Here is a 17,629-nt window from a genome sequence, read left to right as displayed (position 1 = left end):
GGGCAGAATTTGGACAAGGATGTAAAAAGATGTGTGTGTGTTGGGGGGGGCGGGCAGAAACCTAGAAATAAATTCACAAACAGACATAGGAATTGCTAATTACCACATTCAAAAAAGCTCTATCATTCAAAGCTGATTCAGCTTTATGCCATGGCCCAAATTCGGGAGACCAGATGGATCTTCTCTAATCAGTCCATAGAATTCTCTGGAGATCAGCGTGGTTCTGGTGCTGGTTTCCTGAGAAGGTCACGCCTTCCTTGGAGTGGGGAGATGCCCTCCAGTCTGGGAGCTTTGAGGCCATGTGGAGCTCACACTAAAATGGCTTCAGAACTGTTGTTGGCCAGGCTTGCTCTTCTTCTGGGATCCCCAAAGTAGAAGTAAAGTACATTTGGGATGACTCCAGCTTGATAAGAGTTCCCCAGGGTCTTCACTCAAAAACCCATACAACAGGAGAACGTGGGTGTTCAGTGGGCTCAGCGTCTGCCTTCGGCTCAGGTCGTGATCTCAGGGTCCTGGATCGGGTCCCACATCAGGCTCCCTGCTCAGTGGGGAGTGTTTTTCCCTCTCCCTCTGTGCTCTCTCTCTCAAATAGATAAATAAAATCTTAAAAAGAAAAAAAAGAAACAAAACGTGGGGCGCCTGGGTGGCTCAGTCAGTTAAGCAGCTTCTCAGGTCATGATCCTGGGGTCCTGGCATCAAGCCCCACGTGGGGCTCCCTGCTCAGCGGAGAGCCTGCTTCTCCCTCCCCCTCTGCCTGCCACTCTGCCTACTTGTGCTCTCTCTCTCTCTGTCAAATAAATAAATAAAATCTTTTAAAAAAAAGAAAACAAAACGATACAACTAAGTGGTTAGCCCGGGGACTAATGGGAGAGGTTCACCAATGGTTTACCTCTTCTTTAACGAGAAAAGTTTTGTAACCGGTGAAAAAAGATTTTGGGGGCATCTTCTACAAAGCAGCTGCAGTGCTAGATGCCGTGAGTATGACAGACCCAAATCAGACAGCATTTTTTTCTATCCTCAGGAAACTGAGGTGAGACAGAGAGGTTGTGAAAACACGGCAACGCACAGACTGCATAGTAGCTGCACATGATACCAAAACGGGACGTAAGACAGAATATGGGCCTTTGTCCTCCTATCGTTACCTCAACCTGGGCTCTTGTAATATTTCCAATCATCCAGCTCAGGAATCCTACCACACCTGCTCAAGGCCATTCCTGGCCTTCTCCAGGAACTCTTTCTCAACTGTCTTCTTTGAAGGCCCAAGGCAAGATGTAGCTTTCTTGCAGCATTTACCACACTTGGGCTACTGTTAGTGGTATCTACCCGTGTACCAGCTCTAACACACTGGGAAGAAACACAGACTTTCACCCTGCGTCTTCTGCCAGGAACATTAATATTTGCTCCTTTTGAGCCGAGCTCTTAACTGACTGCTAAATGAACAGATCTTCCCAATCAGGGAGACAACACCTTTCCTCTTACACGCCAATTCCCTTTGATTGACAGTGGTTGCCTGGAGGATAGTTTTGGGGATTTTGAGGCCATAACTGAGCTCCGTGGTTAAGACTGCAGTCATCGATTAGTGATGTCTGCCACAGGGCAGGGTTGGGGAGGTGGTGCAAATGCAGTGTAACGTGCAGATGTAAGTGGACGGTGACGAGAGCACAGAGAAGGCAGATCATCTGACCAGCCAGAGAAGTCTATACAGCAAGAGTGGGAATTAGGTGATCCATCTTCAAGGATGAGTAGGATAACAGTGGGTGAAACAATGAGCAAAAGCATTAGGGCAGCAAAGTACAACATACTCCAGGAAAGCAACCACTAGACAAGCTCAACCAGAATACCCATTCAAATAGAGGGCTTACAAGGGGGAGCATGGGGGAAGGCTAACCACTGGGGACCTCCCCACGTTAAGGACAGGATAAAATGGCACCAAGAGACAGGCAAGGGATGGAGTGAGAAGGTGGAGAACAGGCTTTATTTAGTCACTGTACAAGACTGAGTCTATAAGAATCATTTGAACTATGCTTTAGGTGTATCAAGGTCTGTTAGGAAGGAAGGAGACTTGCTTAATGGTTAAGAACCTCAGTTTTGGGGTCAGACAGTCCTGGGTACAAATCCCAGCTTTGACTGGGACCTCAGCCACGGGACTTCAGCCTTTTATGTTTCCTTCTCCTCATCTGCGCAGAAGGGCAAACTTCCTACCTCATTGTACTCAGGGTCAAATGGGAAATAAACGTGCATAAAACTCACAGTAAGCCCTCAACAAATGTTTTTTTTTTTTTTTTTAAAGATTTTATTTATTTATTTGAGAGAGAGAGCACATGAGAGGGGGGAGGGTCAGAGGGAGAAGGAGACTCCCCGCTGAGCAGGGAGCCCGATGCGGGACTCGATCCCAGGACTCCAGGATCATGACCTGAGCCGAAGGCAGTCGCTTAACCAACTGAGCCACGCAGGAGCCCTCCCTCAACAAATGTTAGCAAATCCTAGGCTTGGTGAACTACAAGAGAAATAACTTTTCAAAGTAGAAAATGTGTCTTCCTCACTGTCCCATAATCTGGGGAATCTTGTATGAAACCTGTAAAGTGGTTAATGGAATCAGAAGACAATGAAGTATATGAAATGCCCACAGAAACTGAGCAAAATCAGTTTATCGTCCAGAAGTGGGAAGAGGCTTGGAGATTAGGCTTTCTGTGGTTAGGTATTTCTGGTGACGATGCATTTTTTGTTGTTGTAGACTTAATTCTTTACTGAATTATAAGTAACCAGATAACTCTCGAGCAACAGAACAGTGGTAGAAAGATAATTTGATTATATAATCTCACTTGAGCTCTCTTCCCGAAGGGTTTCCTTCTTAGTTGAGTAAGTAAATGTAGCTTTAAAAACCCAAGGGCACTGAACCCAAGTAATTGTCTCAGGGCAGTTATAAGAATAAACACACAGAGTGGACCCTCTCTGGTCATTTCTGAATGGAAGTTCCGGCCCCAAAGGCCACCCCTTTGCATCAACATGCAGACCTCACAGAGTCACATGATGCTCATGTCAGGACCCTTCCTGGACACATGAAAATATGCTGTGACAGTTGTCCCATCTGTGGACACAGTTAGGGACCTCGAGACCAAGAAGGGCCTGGGTAACAAAGACCTCAGGCTGCACGTGAGGAACCGGTGGGAGGGTCTCATCTCCTCAGTGCTGGCTCTGGGTCTTGTGCTGGAGAACGAGGCACAGCGTCCTCCTCGTCCTGGCTGAGGGGGAGCTGCTGCCCAGAACTCACACGACCGGGGCCGGGGAAGGAACAGCCCAGAACACACAGTGTGAAGCGTCTGTGGGCTGGGACAAGGTCCTCCCATCCCGGAAAGTGCAGGAGTATTTGCTGGAAAGGAAATATTCTATCTCTGGTAATGGAACAGGCAGTTGGCAGATATTTTTCGAACGCAGGGTAGTAACATTTCTGGCAACGAGTGAGCCACTGGACCACTTTCTTTCCATCAACAGAGGTGTTACTGTGGAGTGTACTAATTACAACAGAGCGCTCTTTGTTGCAATTTGGGCTGTTTCCTCAGCAAGTATAATGAATTAGCTCCTTCTAAATCTATCCACTGAGCCAAACTATAGCTCCAAAGTGAATTATTGGCTTAATAGTCACTGTCTCCAATATTCTCTGCTATTAGATGCATGTTTAACATTCTAAATAGGAAAGGCCACTGAAAACACTTGCTACCTTAAACAATGCTGCAGGGGTGTTTGATGTCATCAAAAATGAATTCATTTTCTTCGAGAGTGCTCCAGTCCTCACAGCATACGTGACTCCCGGTCTCCAGCACCGACTCGGGGGAGATCTGCAGCTCTTCCGGCGAACCGGGCTTCCCTGGCACCAGGCCAGGGTGTCGCTGACTCCCCACAGGACAGTTACTTGGAGGCTCAGCTCTGTTACAGGTAATCACAATTTCTCACAAGTAATTAATGTGGAAAGCTTTCTCTCTTAACAAGCAAGCGCTCACACGAGCAGGCATATGCTCTCCAAGAGTGAATTCCTCATCCCAGGTTTGTACCCCTTGTCTGACCTAGCCAGGGTTTTAGCCATCTGAGCTACTTTGTGAGCTCTACCATATCCTGATCTGGCACATGGTAATTTTCTACATCGAGTGTCTTCATTTGAAGTTTCCTTTATTGCTTATGCTTGCTGCTCACATTTTTGACAGGTGGGTAACTTTGATTCTACAGGATTTGGGTTTTTTTTTTCTTTGCACTAAAAAAACCAATGTCTCACATTAAGCGACATCTAACAAGATATTGACTATCTATGAACAATCTTGTCCCTCTTTTTTTATAAGATTTATTTATTTGAGAGAGAGAGAGAGAGAGAGTGTGAGTACGTGCACCAAGTGGGGAGAGGGAGAGGGAGAGAGAGAATCTCAAGCAGACTCTCTGCTGAGTGTGAAGCCCAACGCAGGTCCTATGTGGGGCTCGATCCCAGGACCCTGAGATCATGACCTGAGCTGAAATCGAGAGTCAGATGCTTAACTAACTGCGCCACCCAGGTGCCCCTAATCTTCTCTTTTCTGACTATTAAACTGAAAGACAGACACAGACTCATACACACACACACACACACACACACCTTCTTTTGCCCTTCTCTGTACTTTAGCGATTGACCTTCAAAGTCCTCCCAATAGATGGCATTAAGAATGTGTATACAACATAAGGTATGGAGCAGAGGCCAACACCTGTGATAATTTTTGAATGATTCATTTTACAATTTCCTGTTCATATAGCTTTGTGTGGGGTTTTGGTTTGATAGACTTGAGGTATATATACCATGCAGAGGCAACCAAAAATCAGAATCTCTTTAGTGAGTCCGCAAGTCTGCTTGGTTCTGATTTGGTTTCAAAAATGAAAGCATCAGGCATGGACATTCAAAGCCCAAAATTCTTTTCCTAATTCTTTAATACGTAGAACTTGGGCCAAGCCAGTTAAAGGACCTCTTCTCTAAAGTACTTAATTAAGCAGATACATGCAACATATGTATACATATACAGGAACAACATAAGTTTATTAGACCTCATATTCCTGAATAATCTAATGTTGACATGGAACACTGCCCTGGTAATAGTTCCATACACAAATTACGTTACTTATTTATTTACTTATTTTTCCAATTTACATTATTAAACTCAAGTCACAGAGGGTTTACAAGTGACTCAACATCAAGATCATTTCATCCTCCCATAATGACCTTTATCACTTGCTTACTGTCCTATGGAAGAGCTTCCAGCAATAAACTGAGGAACGATGATGATACAATCACTGAGCAAAAGGATTAAAGCTAGAAGGAACTACAGAGACTTTCTAACCCAGGGTCAACAAGTATGGAGGACACATGCCCATACTCTCTGCTCCTAAGCCCTTGGCAGACATCAGTAATCAATTCCAGAACTTCCGTTTCCAATTCTTTCTCAACAAACATATTCCACCAAACAGTCCACTATCTATAAAGGGGAGGTGGCACGTGAATGAAATCCTTTCTCTTCCAGCTCATCCAAATTCCTCTTCTTTCTGATAAGAAAACAAAGGCCCAGAGAGTTTAAATATCAGATACACTCTCTTAAAGAGCTCTGAAGAGTCAGTCTCATTACTCTAAGGTCTCATTTCATTTTCCAGGATCTGCCAGGAGTATTAGGGTGCTTTGGCCCTCAAGGGGTCTGTAATCTAGTTCTAAGGAAGAAAAGATGACTGTGCTTGATATATATATGTAGACTAAGTGTTAATCTGGGTTATCATTGCAGATTGGAGAATGCTGAAGTAGGCAGAAGAGAATTTATGGAGGAAATGGAGTTCAAGCTAAGGTTAGGGCTCATTTATTCACTCAATAAACAAGGAAAATGTCTTACTTTCTGGGTCATAAATGTCTCACCAACAAATCAACAAATGTATTGAGCCCACCATGCATTGTGACAGATGCTGTGGGTTCAGGGAGGCTCATGGATTGGTGGGGGAGGCAAAAAAAAGAGAATATATTCTAACTGCAGAGTAATGCATACAAGTAGATATTGCTTCTGCAGAGTGGGAGTGCACAATAGTTCTTTTCCAAGTCTGTGCCACTTCCAGACGCCCTCTCCTGTTAGAGATGGCTACTTCCTTCCCCTAGAGGACCAAATCCGGCCATACCCCATCAGTTTAACCTGCTGAGCCCCTCGAGTTAACTGTCACTTCTTTTCCACTTCCCCTGCAGCTGTGCAGCCGAGGCCCCTAGCTCTCCCTGTCTGCCTACCTGCAAGACCACCCTCCCAGGATCCATTTGCCACATGCACCTGCTTCAGTGATCTTTTCCAAGCACAGCTCTGACAGTGTCCTTGCCAACCTAACCCTCAGACCTTGTCCGAACTCATCAGCATGGCATTCCAGGCCCTCCGGGAGCTGCCTCTGCCTCTTCAGCAGCCTTGCTCATTTGGTTTTTCCATGTCCCTCAATCATACCCTCCGCCGCAGTCATGCCCAGCCCCTCTGTTAGAAGGTAGGAAAGGCAGACTTTGAAGGTGGAAGGAAGAGCTGGGCAGCCTCATGAACAGAGGCATAAGAGTGGGTCTGAGCCCAGAGTGGAGGCCAGCCTGGCCGATGAATCTGCCAAGTCTCACTGGAGCAGGATTCCTCCAAAGGCCCACACGGGGATTCGCAGAGTCCTGGAGGCATGTTTCTGCCCCTTTCCAGTCTCAGGGGAGAAAAGAACAATACAGACCAAAGTACGCCACCCCAGTACGGCACTGTGATTCCCAAGAGGGTCGGCGAGGACCAGGTATGACAGGGAGCTGGGGAGCAAGACAGAGAGAAGCCGCCCAAAGGAGGGGAAGGAAAGGAACAGGAGGACCAGTTTTCATCTGAGTGACCATGACATGGAGTCTCAGTTCCCTCATCCCTAGGTGGGCATTTATATATACATATATAGGCAACGCCTACTACATAGCTGCGAAACATTTTCATTGCCTTTTTTCATAAGCATTTCCTGATATTTCACTAGGCACGATGGAAATGAGATTACAGTTTAAGAAGTCAAATGCATCACAGGTTAAGCGCACCACAGCCTCCTCAACCTGGCTCTGCTTCCACCCCCTGCCTCCCCCAGTCTGTGGTCAAAACAGCAGCCAGGGGAGCTGATTAAAATACAACCAGACCACGCTGCTCTGCTCAGAACCTTCCAGTGGTTTCCCATCTCCCAGTAAAAGTCAAAGTCCTTAGAGGAGCCCACACTCTCCCACTGCTCTGTCCCCTCCTGGCCTCCTGCCTCCCCCCACTCCCTGCACCCCTTGTTCTTTCTCAAACAAGCCAGGATGCTCCCCAGATATCTGTGCACCTGTGCCTGTGATGAGCACACTGGGGATGGCTCAGGCTTGACACTTTTCGGACCAGGAGCGGAAACCCTCAGGATAGCCCTGTGTTGCTCCTGGAGGAGCAAATGTCCAGAAAGACTTCAGTGGGGGCACTTGACATTTTTATATGGTGGTTTCTCTTTCTTGAGAAGAGTGTCTGAATCAAGCTCCTGTGCTTCACCCAGATTAAAAACTGTTGGAAAGTGCCCTGCTGCCAAAGGCCAGATCTGCAAAATGGGCATGTAATTCCTCTTGACCCTGAAGCTGTATTTTTCAACAGGTTCCAAAGGCCAGGGAACAACTGCTCAAAATGCTTCCCAAACCAGCCTCCAGTGAATGGGTACACTGAAGTGTGGTATGCAACACTTGGTTAATAGGAGAACTCTAAAGCTAAAAATGCAGCATTATTTCACTTTCACCAGGAATTGGGAGGGAAATGCTGGCCCTGAGTTACCCAGTAACCATCCTTAAAAAGGGTCTAACAATTCTGGACTCTTACCACTAGGGAAAACAAACAAGGCCATCTCATCTGTTTGGATGCAGGGAAATCAAATCACTCTCTCTGTGGTATATTATTTAAATGTAGTGGGGGCAGGATAAACCTTCCCTAAAGACCCCTAAGCCACTTGGCCCTTGGGGGAAATGGAATTAAGCAGATAAGAAAGACTTGCTTCTCTACTTCTTTCCTCCCACAAACGGCCTCTGCAAAAGCAATTCCAAGATGTTATTTCTTTACTAGAAACCTGACTTTATTTTGCACAAGGTTCTGGAGAAGCAAATCTGACTCTGAGGATTCCATTAACTCCCACAGGTTTTTGGGGGGTAGGGCATCAAGCGTGGGAGTAGGCAATGCCAAATATTCTGAGAGTCAGAAGCATCCCTGGAGAAGGTGCATGAGGTCTGGAGGCTGCCACCCCATCCCCTTTTCAACAAACCCAGATCCCGTTTCCAAAGCGAAGGTGGGGACTTGAAAGGAATCTCACCTGCTGGGTATCCCCACCTGTGTGAGCTCACAGAGGAAAGGAGAGAGACTCCAACCCCAAAGGGGTGCATCCCAGAGCCTAACTTTTAAGACAGACAAATTGGCAGAAATTCATAATCTAAATAGGAACAACTCCATAGCTCTGAGCAATGGCTCAGACATCTGCTTAGAACAGTAATCTGTCAGGAGTGAATCATTTAAATACACCCTTGTTTAAAAACACGCAAATAGGACTTAAAAATTATTTTCAGAAAAACAATGTGGAGAGCAACGAAGCTCAAGGAGGCTATTTTGGCAGATTACCAGGGTGGGAAAGGAAGAAACGTGAGTTCTCTTAGCTCTCTTTCCCCCAGTGACCTCCTGCAGGCCAAAACTGCACACCCCTGAGTTTGGGCAAGAATTTGGCCCAGGGTGAGTGGCAACACCCTCTATCTCCTTTCCCTGGGGGGCCCGGCCATCCCTGAGGCTAAGGTGCCTCTTCCAGTCCGACCGAGGACCGAGGACCGTAATCCGCACTCGATCCCCGTCCCGGCAGCACGGTTCCGGAAAAAAAGGGGGGCGCACATAGGATTGAAAACCTAGTAATAAGCCATGTTTGCTTCCCAACGGGAAGGACCGAGAGCTTCCCTTTCCCCTTCCAAGCCCCTTTGATCATTCTGAGTGAAGCAGGAGCCCGCAGCTCGTGGAGCACCCAAATGGGAGCCCCCGAGGAGCTCTGTTCTTCGCACGCAGACACCGGCACCCTCGCGGAGAAGCCCCCGCGCGGCTCCGAGGCCGAGGGGGCGCCGAGGTGCAGCCGCGGCGCCTCGCCCACCCTCCCCCCGCCAGCCCCGCACGCGGCCTGGGCGCCGGGAGCGCGTGAGGGCGCGCGCCTCGCCCACCTGCCACGCCGCTCACCTAGCACCACCGCGGCCACGGTGGACAGCAGCAGCCAGTTGTTCTTCAGGAAGCGCTTGCAGTCGCATCCCTTCCTCGCCGGCTTCCCCATGGCGGGCGCCGGGCGCCGCGGCCGCCGCTATTGTGCGCGGCGCTCGGCCGTGCGCGCGGGGACCGGCGGAGGCTCCGCGGCGCAGCGGGGGCGGGAGGCGGGCGCGCGGGGGAGAGGGTGCGTGCCGGCGGCTGCGGCCGCCGCTGTCGCTGTCGCCGCCGCTGTCACAGCCGCCGCCGCCGCCTGAGACCGCGCGCCGCGCCGGCCGCCCGGGCCACCTCGCCAGCAGCGCGCGCTGGGCGCGCCCGGCTCCTCCTGCCGCCGCCGCGCTCTGCGGCGCGCGGGCCAACCAGCAAGGAAGGAGGGAGGGGCGGACGGCCGCGCGGGCGGGTGGGGGCGTGCGCGGTGCGCGCGGGGTGCCGGGGAGCCCGCAGCCCCGCGCCAGCCCAGCCGTCACCGGGACTCCCTGCTTTTTTCCCCCCTCCGTCCTGCCTGCCCAGCTTTTCGGATTTAGGTTTTCCTCGGCGGGCCCAGGGGGGCGGAGCCACTATGGTTGGGACCTCTCCCTGCACACCCCCTCCCTCCGCTTTCTCCACGCCAGCCCCTGGGCACCGCGAAGCCCTTGCCAGTGGGGAGGGGTGAGGGAAACAGCTCGTCGTGGGGGCCCTTTGCTCCCCGCCGTAGCCTCGGCTTTGCCAGCCGTCTAGAAAACCTGAAGCCCCTAGCGGGAGGGGAAGAGAGAGTGCTGGGGTGGGGGGAGCAGAACAGGACTTTGTGAGCGCTCACCTCTAATCCCCGCCCGTATTATTAACTCCTCTCTCGGAGTAGCGGGAGGTGAGGCACCACTAGGATGGTCTGTGGACACAGGGCTTGCAATGGGCCCTCTTAGGAACTGACTGGCTCTGTGGCCGCCAAAGGCCCCCAAACTGGGAGACTTGGCCGAGTGATGAGGTCTGAGCGCCCGGCGCAGCAGGGTTGGGTGATGGTGGGCGGGCCCATCCCTAAGGCCAAATGCACTGGAAAGGCAAACAGAGGAGTTGGAGAAACTAGGTAAGTGGTGCCAAATGTATTCCGCGAGGCTAAGTGACCTTTCGAGTTCTCGTCCATTCTTCTACCCCGTTATTTCACCGTCACTTAGACAAACTCTTTCCTTTCCTTTCCCACATCACCACCTCCCCAGCTCTAGGCGGCCTTGATGTCAGCTTTCCTAACATTAAGTAAGCTCTGCACCTCTTTTTGCTATTGTGGAGGCTACTCTGTGAATGGGGAGGGTGGGGGAACTCCCCAACTGGATTATCTGATGACTAAAACCCCACAATTAGAGCTTCATTCCTTTGGCTGAAATTGATGCAAACCTTCTTGAAAAGATTATAATTCAGCTTTATGAACCACGTACACTTTAGTAGGAATGACTTTGTCAGCTCCTTTCCAGAAACTAAATTTTGAGAGAAGGAAGGATAGAGGGGTATCAATGTCACTCTGTACCTGAGCAGGATCTGAGGAAATGTCAGGAGGGAAACTACCGAGAAAGAGGAGATAGAGATAGCCATCCCACACACACACACAAAAAGCTGGAAATACTCAGGTGTCCAACATAAAAGGAAGGCAAATATATTATGAAACTGTCATGCAGTAGTGCATTATGCAGCTTATAGAAAGGAAGTTTATAAAATTTTTAATTGCATGAGATAGCATATGTTATATTATGAGGGGAAAAAAGGAAGATTAAATTGTGTATATAATTTGGTCACAACTGTGTAAAGCAAACATAGAAAACAAAATCATATACTTAGAAAAAAAAGTCTGGAAGGAAATACGCCAAATTTTTAACCACGGTCGTCTTTGGGTGATATAGCATGTTCGAATCTTTCTGCTTTCTTTCTGTATTTTCCCAAGTGTTTCCCGTAAGCATCCTCATGCCCATTACAGTTGTGGGTAGGGCTGTATTTAAGCGAGAAACAGGCCCTAAAGAGAGAAAAAAGTGGAAGAACTAAGGAGAACTTTGTACATCACAACTTTTTGGGGTATAATAGAACAACTACACCGGGTTTTGTGGGTAGGATATTTAGGTTTAAATCCCAGTACCACCACTTACCCGCTGGGTAACTTTGGGCAAGTTACTTAAGTTTTTTTTGTGTGTGTGTCTCAGTTTCCAAATCTGTAAAATGGAGGCGTTAATATTGTTTATCTCACGGGGGTATTGTAAGAATTGAATACAGTGTTTTTAAAAGACAGTGCCTGGCACACAGCAAGCACTCTGGCTAGTTTTACTTGGAATTAACGTGAGCAAGCATCTTTTACTCCCTCTCTCCTGTGGCCTGCCTGTCAGGAATGTCCCCTGAACTACGTCAGACCCACAGGAACCCTTGCATATTTATCGAGAGTAATTACCCTTTAAAGTGCCATTATCTAAATCTACCGCATTTTCACACCTAACGCTCATAGAGTACATACTTGCTTTAAGCTTATTTAAATCATGCAATTTTAAAATAGTGCAATATAAAAAGATGAATAAAGCCAGCATGTATACACTAATTTTGAAATAATAAAAATCTCCTAAATTATATGAGTCAAGAATCTCAAAAGTTCAAAGCAGGTGGGCCAAGGGAATTATAAACTTCATTTATGTGATTGCTCCATGGCAGTTCCACTTTAGCTGGCAATAAAAAATAATTAATAAGCAGACATAATGCACCTGCCATGTGCCAGGAAGCTTTCTAACCACTTTGCACACATTACCTCCTTTGATCCTCCCAACAACTGAATGCTGTAGGGACTGTTGTTATACCTCATGGGACTGTTGGAAGAATCAGATGAGATATTGTGTGTCATCATCATCTTCCTCTTACAGCTGAAGAATCTGGGGCACACAGAAGGTAAGTAACTTCCTTCAGTTCCCTCTGTTGGTAAGAGGACCATCAAGGTGAGCTAGGTGGTCTGGCTCAAGGTGAATGCACCAACTCTGTGCATGAAACCAGCGCCTCTTCTGTGAGGAACAAATACAGAATTGTTACGGGGAAATTACTTGAGTTACTTTATGTAAGATCTTCAGGAGTCCATCTGTCCGAATCCAGGGGACATTAGGGTGTCTTGAAGTGCTGTGCTCACGTGGAAGCTGCCTACATTCTATGATTTCTTTGCCTGAGATAAGCATTACTTATGGGTACAGGAAGCATCACTTTGCGGGGGGAGATGGGAGACCTAGGATTTCAGTTTTATTTTTTTAATTTTCATTGCCTGTGATAGTCATGGATGCAAATGATCTCAAATTGAACAAAAGTTAAGAGGCATTTCCCTTGTAAGCTCTCCCCGAGGGGAACTTGACCACTAGGTCTTGGAACAAAAACTTCACTCTCCCAGAGTAAGACCTTAAAGCCAAGTAGAAAGAATTGTTAGGGTTTTCCCCCTCCAATAGGTGTTAACATCTCCTTTTTTCCAGACCCCTCAAACTCCTTCACCCTGCTGATATCTTCGGCCATTTCTTAATATATTACATTTTGCCAGTGTGCTTTTTTTTTTTTTTTTAACATTTAAGCAACTCTGGTATTTCTTTTACTGTTATTGTTTCTTTCTTTTCTTTGTCCTCAATTATTGACTCATGGACACTCTTGTTATTAAAGAAAAGAGACTTTGACTTTGCCATACAAGGTTACATCATCAGGTGACAGCGTGGGCTTATATATTACTTGGGACAGAAATGAAAGGCATTCAGAGACAAAAAGTAAGGCATCAGCTTCTGATCACCTCCAGAAACAGTATGCTGGTTGCATTCTACCATCATAAAACATATGCAGTTGGTTGCTTTGTCCTCATGCTGTGGTAATGGGGAGAAGGAGGTCATGGGGTACCAGAGTCTCCTTCAGCATCTACGGCTGTGCAGTCATCCATGACCGATGGATGGTAAGAAGGATGCTGTCAGCATATTCACTCTTTTTAGCAATCTCTTCCTTATTTAATTCATCTCGCAATTATAATTTAAAAGGTAAAAGAACTATAATTCATTAAATCTTCACAATAATTTTCCAAGCAATATTTTATAAAGATGATTTGGCCAGAAGAGACTTATATATTATTTAGATGTCCTTGAACTCTGAATTCAACAGAACTTTGCCCACAGGCTTTATTGCTTGCTTTGACAAACTGAAGAACAATTCTATTTCATCTTAGAATATATATATAGTGTGTATATATATACTATATATATAGTTATCTGCTTCATAGAAGCTTGTCCTTGAGAGATTCATTTGACCTCTCTGAACCTCATTTCCTCATCTGAAGATACCATGTGAAGTAATAAATACAAATGGCCGATATGTATTTGAAACATGAACACATTTTCTTTTTTTTTTTTTTAAAGATTTTTATTTATTTATTTAACAGAGATAGAGAGAGAGCACAAGTAGGCAGAGCGGCAGACAGAGGGAGAAGGAGAAGCAGGCTCTCCGCCAAGCAGGGAGCCCGGTGCGGGGCTCGATCCCAGGACCCTGGGATCATGACCCGAGCTGAAGGCAGCCGCTTAACCGACTGAGCCACTCAGGTGCCCCCCCCCTTTTTTTTTTTTAACATGAACACATTTTCAATCTCACAGGGACTCAAGGAAATGAAAACTTAAACCAGTATTTGTTTACCAGTTAAACAAAGATATTTTAAGATAAAGTATTTTAAAATGTGTAATTTTAACATTATAAATTGGTAAACTTAGAGAAAGTATGTGGAAATGGGCAGCGTCACAAACTCCTAGTAGACCTAAAAAATGCTATGACTTCTCTGAGGCTAGTTAGGCAATTTGTAACATCTTTCATCAAAAGTTTTTGTATTCTTTAGCTCAATCATTCTACCTCTACAACTTTATTCCAAACAAACAAACAAACAAACAAACCGGTGGTGGGGGGAGGGCTGTCCATTCCAGTTCAGTTGGAAACAATTTCACTATCTAATAAAGTGGATTGGCTAAAGATTGGTTAAATGTGTAAAGATACACTGGACAATGGAACACTGTTCAGGTATTGAAAAGCGTATTTCAGCAGAATGTTGAATTACATGGGAAAATGGTAAGGACACACAACTATGTTTTGAAATGGCAAAAGTAAGTTACAAAACAGTGGGTGAGTTGTTCTTTTTATGAGGCTGTAGTCATTTATTATTTGTATACCTGAAAATATAAAACTTAAAATATGCATATTGTAATTACAATGAAGTGTGTGTGTGTGTGTGTGTGTGTGTGTGTGAGGGTGGTAATCTGAATGTTTCTTTATTTCTTTTTTTTTTTTAAGACTTATTTATTTGACACAGAGAAAGAGCACAAGCAAGGGGGAACAGCAGAGGGAGAAGCAGACCCCCGCTGAGCAGGGAGCCCAATACAGGGCTCTATCCCAGGACGTTGGGCTCATGACCTGAGCTGAAGGCGGATGCTTAACCGACTGAGCCACCCAGGCGCCCGGTAATCTGAATGTTATTAATGTGTGAGCTCGTGTTCTTTGCTCTGTTAGGCCAAGGTGTTCATATGCTTGGAAGATTAGGGTTTGTTACAGAAGGAATTTAAAGAACAAAATGTACTAACATTCCACTTCTACATGAAGTGTAGGATTATGTAGCAGGAAAGGCTATTATCCTGAGAAAGAATGTTTCATATTCCTTCACCTCCTCATTAGAATATCAAAATCCCAGCAGGAAAAATCCATCTCATAGAATTCTCTGTAGTGGAGGAAAGCCACCCCATTACCTATAGGCATCACTCTTGCAGTAGGAGGTGAAGACACAGGGAATCCGATGAAGGACTTAGCACTTTCTGGTCAAGGGTTGGTGGGAAGACCAAAGGGAGAGTAAAAGAGAGGCTGGTCCTGTTGTCTCTCTCCAGGCTTTGTCCAGGAAGGCGGTATATGTTAGAGAAAAGAGGGTGACAGCTCTGTCTCTGACCACCCATTAGGGGGCTGCCTCCCAGGCTGTCCCTTACCAACCTGAGGTGCAACCACATCAACACAAATGTGGCAGAAGTGTCGTCAGGCAGTGAGAGGATCTGAGATTTCACTTCCCAGCCGCCCATGGCTCCTCGTGGCAGGAATGCTGAACGGAGAGCCACGGGATGGGCTTTGCAGGACAAGGCGACTCTCAGAGTTTTGGGGGCAGGGGGTTCCGTGTGAACTGGCCTGATGCAGAGACTCAGTTGTTTATTACTATCAGTAGCTGAGGTCAGACTGAGGCTATTCTAGATGTCCTCAGCTCTAATGAAGCCAAGAGAAAAAGCAGAATATATCTTCTCAACTGCAGGTTTTAACCATGAAGGCCCGCAAGGCAAGTTGCAACCAGGGACAATGTTCTGGACACTAGGATCCAAACGAGTCCACACATTACATTGGGTTGTTTATGTTTTAAAGTCTCTTTTATTCTACAACAGACACCCCCCCCAATCTCATTTGTTTTTTGAAGGGACTGGGTCATTTGTCCTACAAGATTCCCCACATACTGGATTTGGCTGATTGCTTTTTCATGGTGGTAATTAATTTGTTTCCCTCCCCCACTGTTTCCTCTAAGCTGGTGGTTAGATCTAGAGGTTTGATAGTTAGCCAAGATTGAACGAACAGTGGATTCTGATGTCAGCCTGATTCATCTGGGATAAATTCACCATCAACTTTTTGAATATGGTTTTGGCATCTGTTAGTGATGGTTGCTTAAGATCATTTTATTTAATTTGTTCTAATTCTATCATTCCTCTGAATATATTTGCTGGGATTCTTCTATAAAAAGAATTTTTACCTCATCAGCTATTTGGTTACCCTGAAATAGAATTTGTACAAAAAAGGCAGGATCCACGATCAACTTTTTCCCTTTATTGGTTTTCTCAATCATGAACTGGTGCACGAGCAACCTCCAATGGTGACTGATGATTCGTTTCCTTGGTTTTTTATTAGTATTATTATGAATACTACTGTTGAACACTGATGGACACTGTATTAGTGTTATTATGTTCACTAGTGTTATTATGAATACTTTTATTAGTGTTATTTTGAAACACATAAATCCATCCAAAACATATAAATCAATGTGCACATCAGTTACAATCATGATTCTTTCCCTTGCTCAAATTGTCCCATCGTTAGCTAACAGGAGTCCCTTCATTTTGGCTCCCGTGTCTTTTGGCCAAACCGTTTGTCTTCAAATAGTGTTCTTATTTTCTGGGTCAACAAGATGTCCCAGGACCCTCTTACACATTTCTTGCCCTGGAATCAGCCATTTCTCCAAAGGCTCTGGGTTCCTTATCGTGGAGAATAGTATTTAGAAACTATAGTCTTGGTGATGGGGATGCTCATCACTACCAGGTTGTCAATATTTCTAGGCATTTTAGTGGACAGCACTCAGAAATACATAGTTCATAGAAAGGGACAAATAATGAGTTCATACTAATGTTTCCTATTCAAATTTTCTTATGGTAAAATATCCATAATACATTTTACCAGTTTTAACCATTTTTAAATGTATAGTTTTGTGGCATTAAGTGCATTTACAATGTTCTGCAACCATTACCACCATCCATCCCCAGGGCTTTTTCATCTTCCTAAACTGAAACTCTACCCATTGAATGCTAACTTCCCACCCACTCCCTTTTACCTCCAGCTCCCAACAACCCCCTTTCTATGTTCTGTATCTGTGGATATTTGTGCTTTTGTGACTCGTTTGTTTCACTTAGCATAACGTCCTCACGGGTCATCTGTGTTGACATGAGTCAGAATTCCTTCTTTTTCACAGCTGAATAATATCCATTTGTTTATCCATTCATCCACTGATGAACACCTGGGTTGTGAATAATGAGGCTGTGAAAATGGGTGTATCAGTATCTGTTTGAGTCCCTGCTTTCAATTCTTTTGTGTATATACCGAAGTGGAATTCTATGTGGTAATTCTCTGTGTAATATTTTTTAAAGATTTTATTTATTTATTTGTCAGAGAGACAGAGAGAGAAAGCACAAGCAGGAAGAGTGGCAGGCAGAGGGAGAAGCAGGCTCCCTACTGAGTAGGGAGCCCTACCTGGAGCTTGATCCAGGACCCTGGGAACATGACCTGAGCTGAAGGCAGATGCTTAACCGACTGAGGCACGCAGGCGTCCCTCTATGTGTAATACTTTGAGGAACTGCCATACTGTTTTCCACAGTGGCTGCACCATTTTACATTCCCACCAGCAAAGCATGAGGGTTCCAGTTTCTCCACATCCTCACCAACACTGGTTCTTTTCTCTTTAATAGTAGCCATCCCAATATGTGTGAGTCAATTCAAATTTAACACTGCAGAGTTTTGATTAAATTTCTTTGATTTTACTCATCACTTTTTTCTTTACTTTGAAAATCTTGGTTCTATAATATACACGT

General features: G+C 45.8%; 1 protein-coding gene across 1 annotated transcript in view; it reads right to left on the bottom strand.

The window, feature by feature from the left end:
- Positions 1–9,349, bottom strand: part of SLC1A1 (solute carrier family 1 member 1) — a 73,351-nt gene extending 64,002 nt beyond the window's left edge. Inside the window, exon 1 of the mRNA XM_035029140.1 lies at positions 9,240–9,349. Coding sequence (XP_034885031.1) covers positions 9,240–9,330 — 91 coding nt within the window. The 5' untranslated portion in view covers positions 9,331–9,349. The remainder of the gene's footprint in view (positions 1–9,239) is intronic.
- Between the last annotated feature and the right edge of the window lie 8,280 nt (positions 9,350–17,629).

Source organism: Mirounga leonina, unplaced genomic scaffold (assembly GCF_011800145.1).
Source record: "Mirounga leonina isolate KUSES-001 unplaced genomic scaffold, KU_Mleo_1.0 Mir_224, whole genome shotgun sequence".
NCBI classification, from domain to species: domain Eukaryota; kingdom Metazoa; phylum Chordata; class Mammalia; order Carnivora; family Phocidae; genus Mirounga; species Mirounga leonina.
The sequence above is the reverse complement of the archived record's forward strand: the minus strand, read 5'-3'. Positions and strand labels throughout refer to the sequence as shown.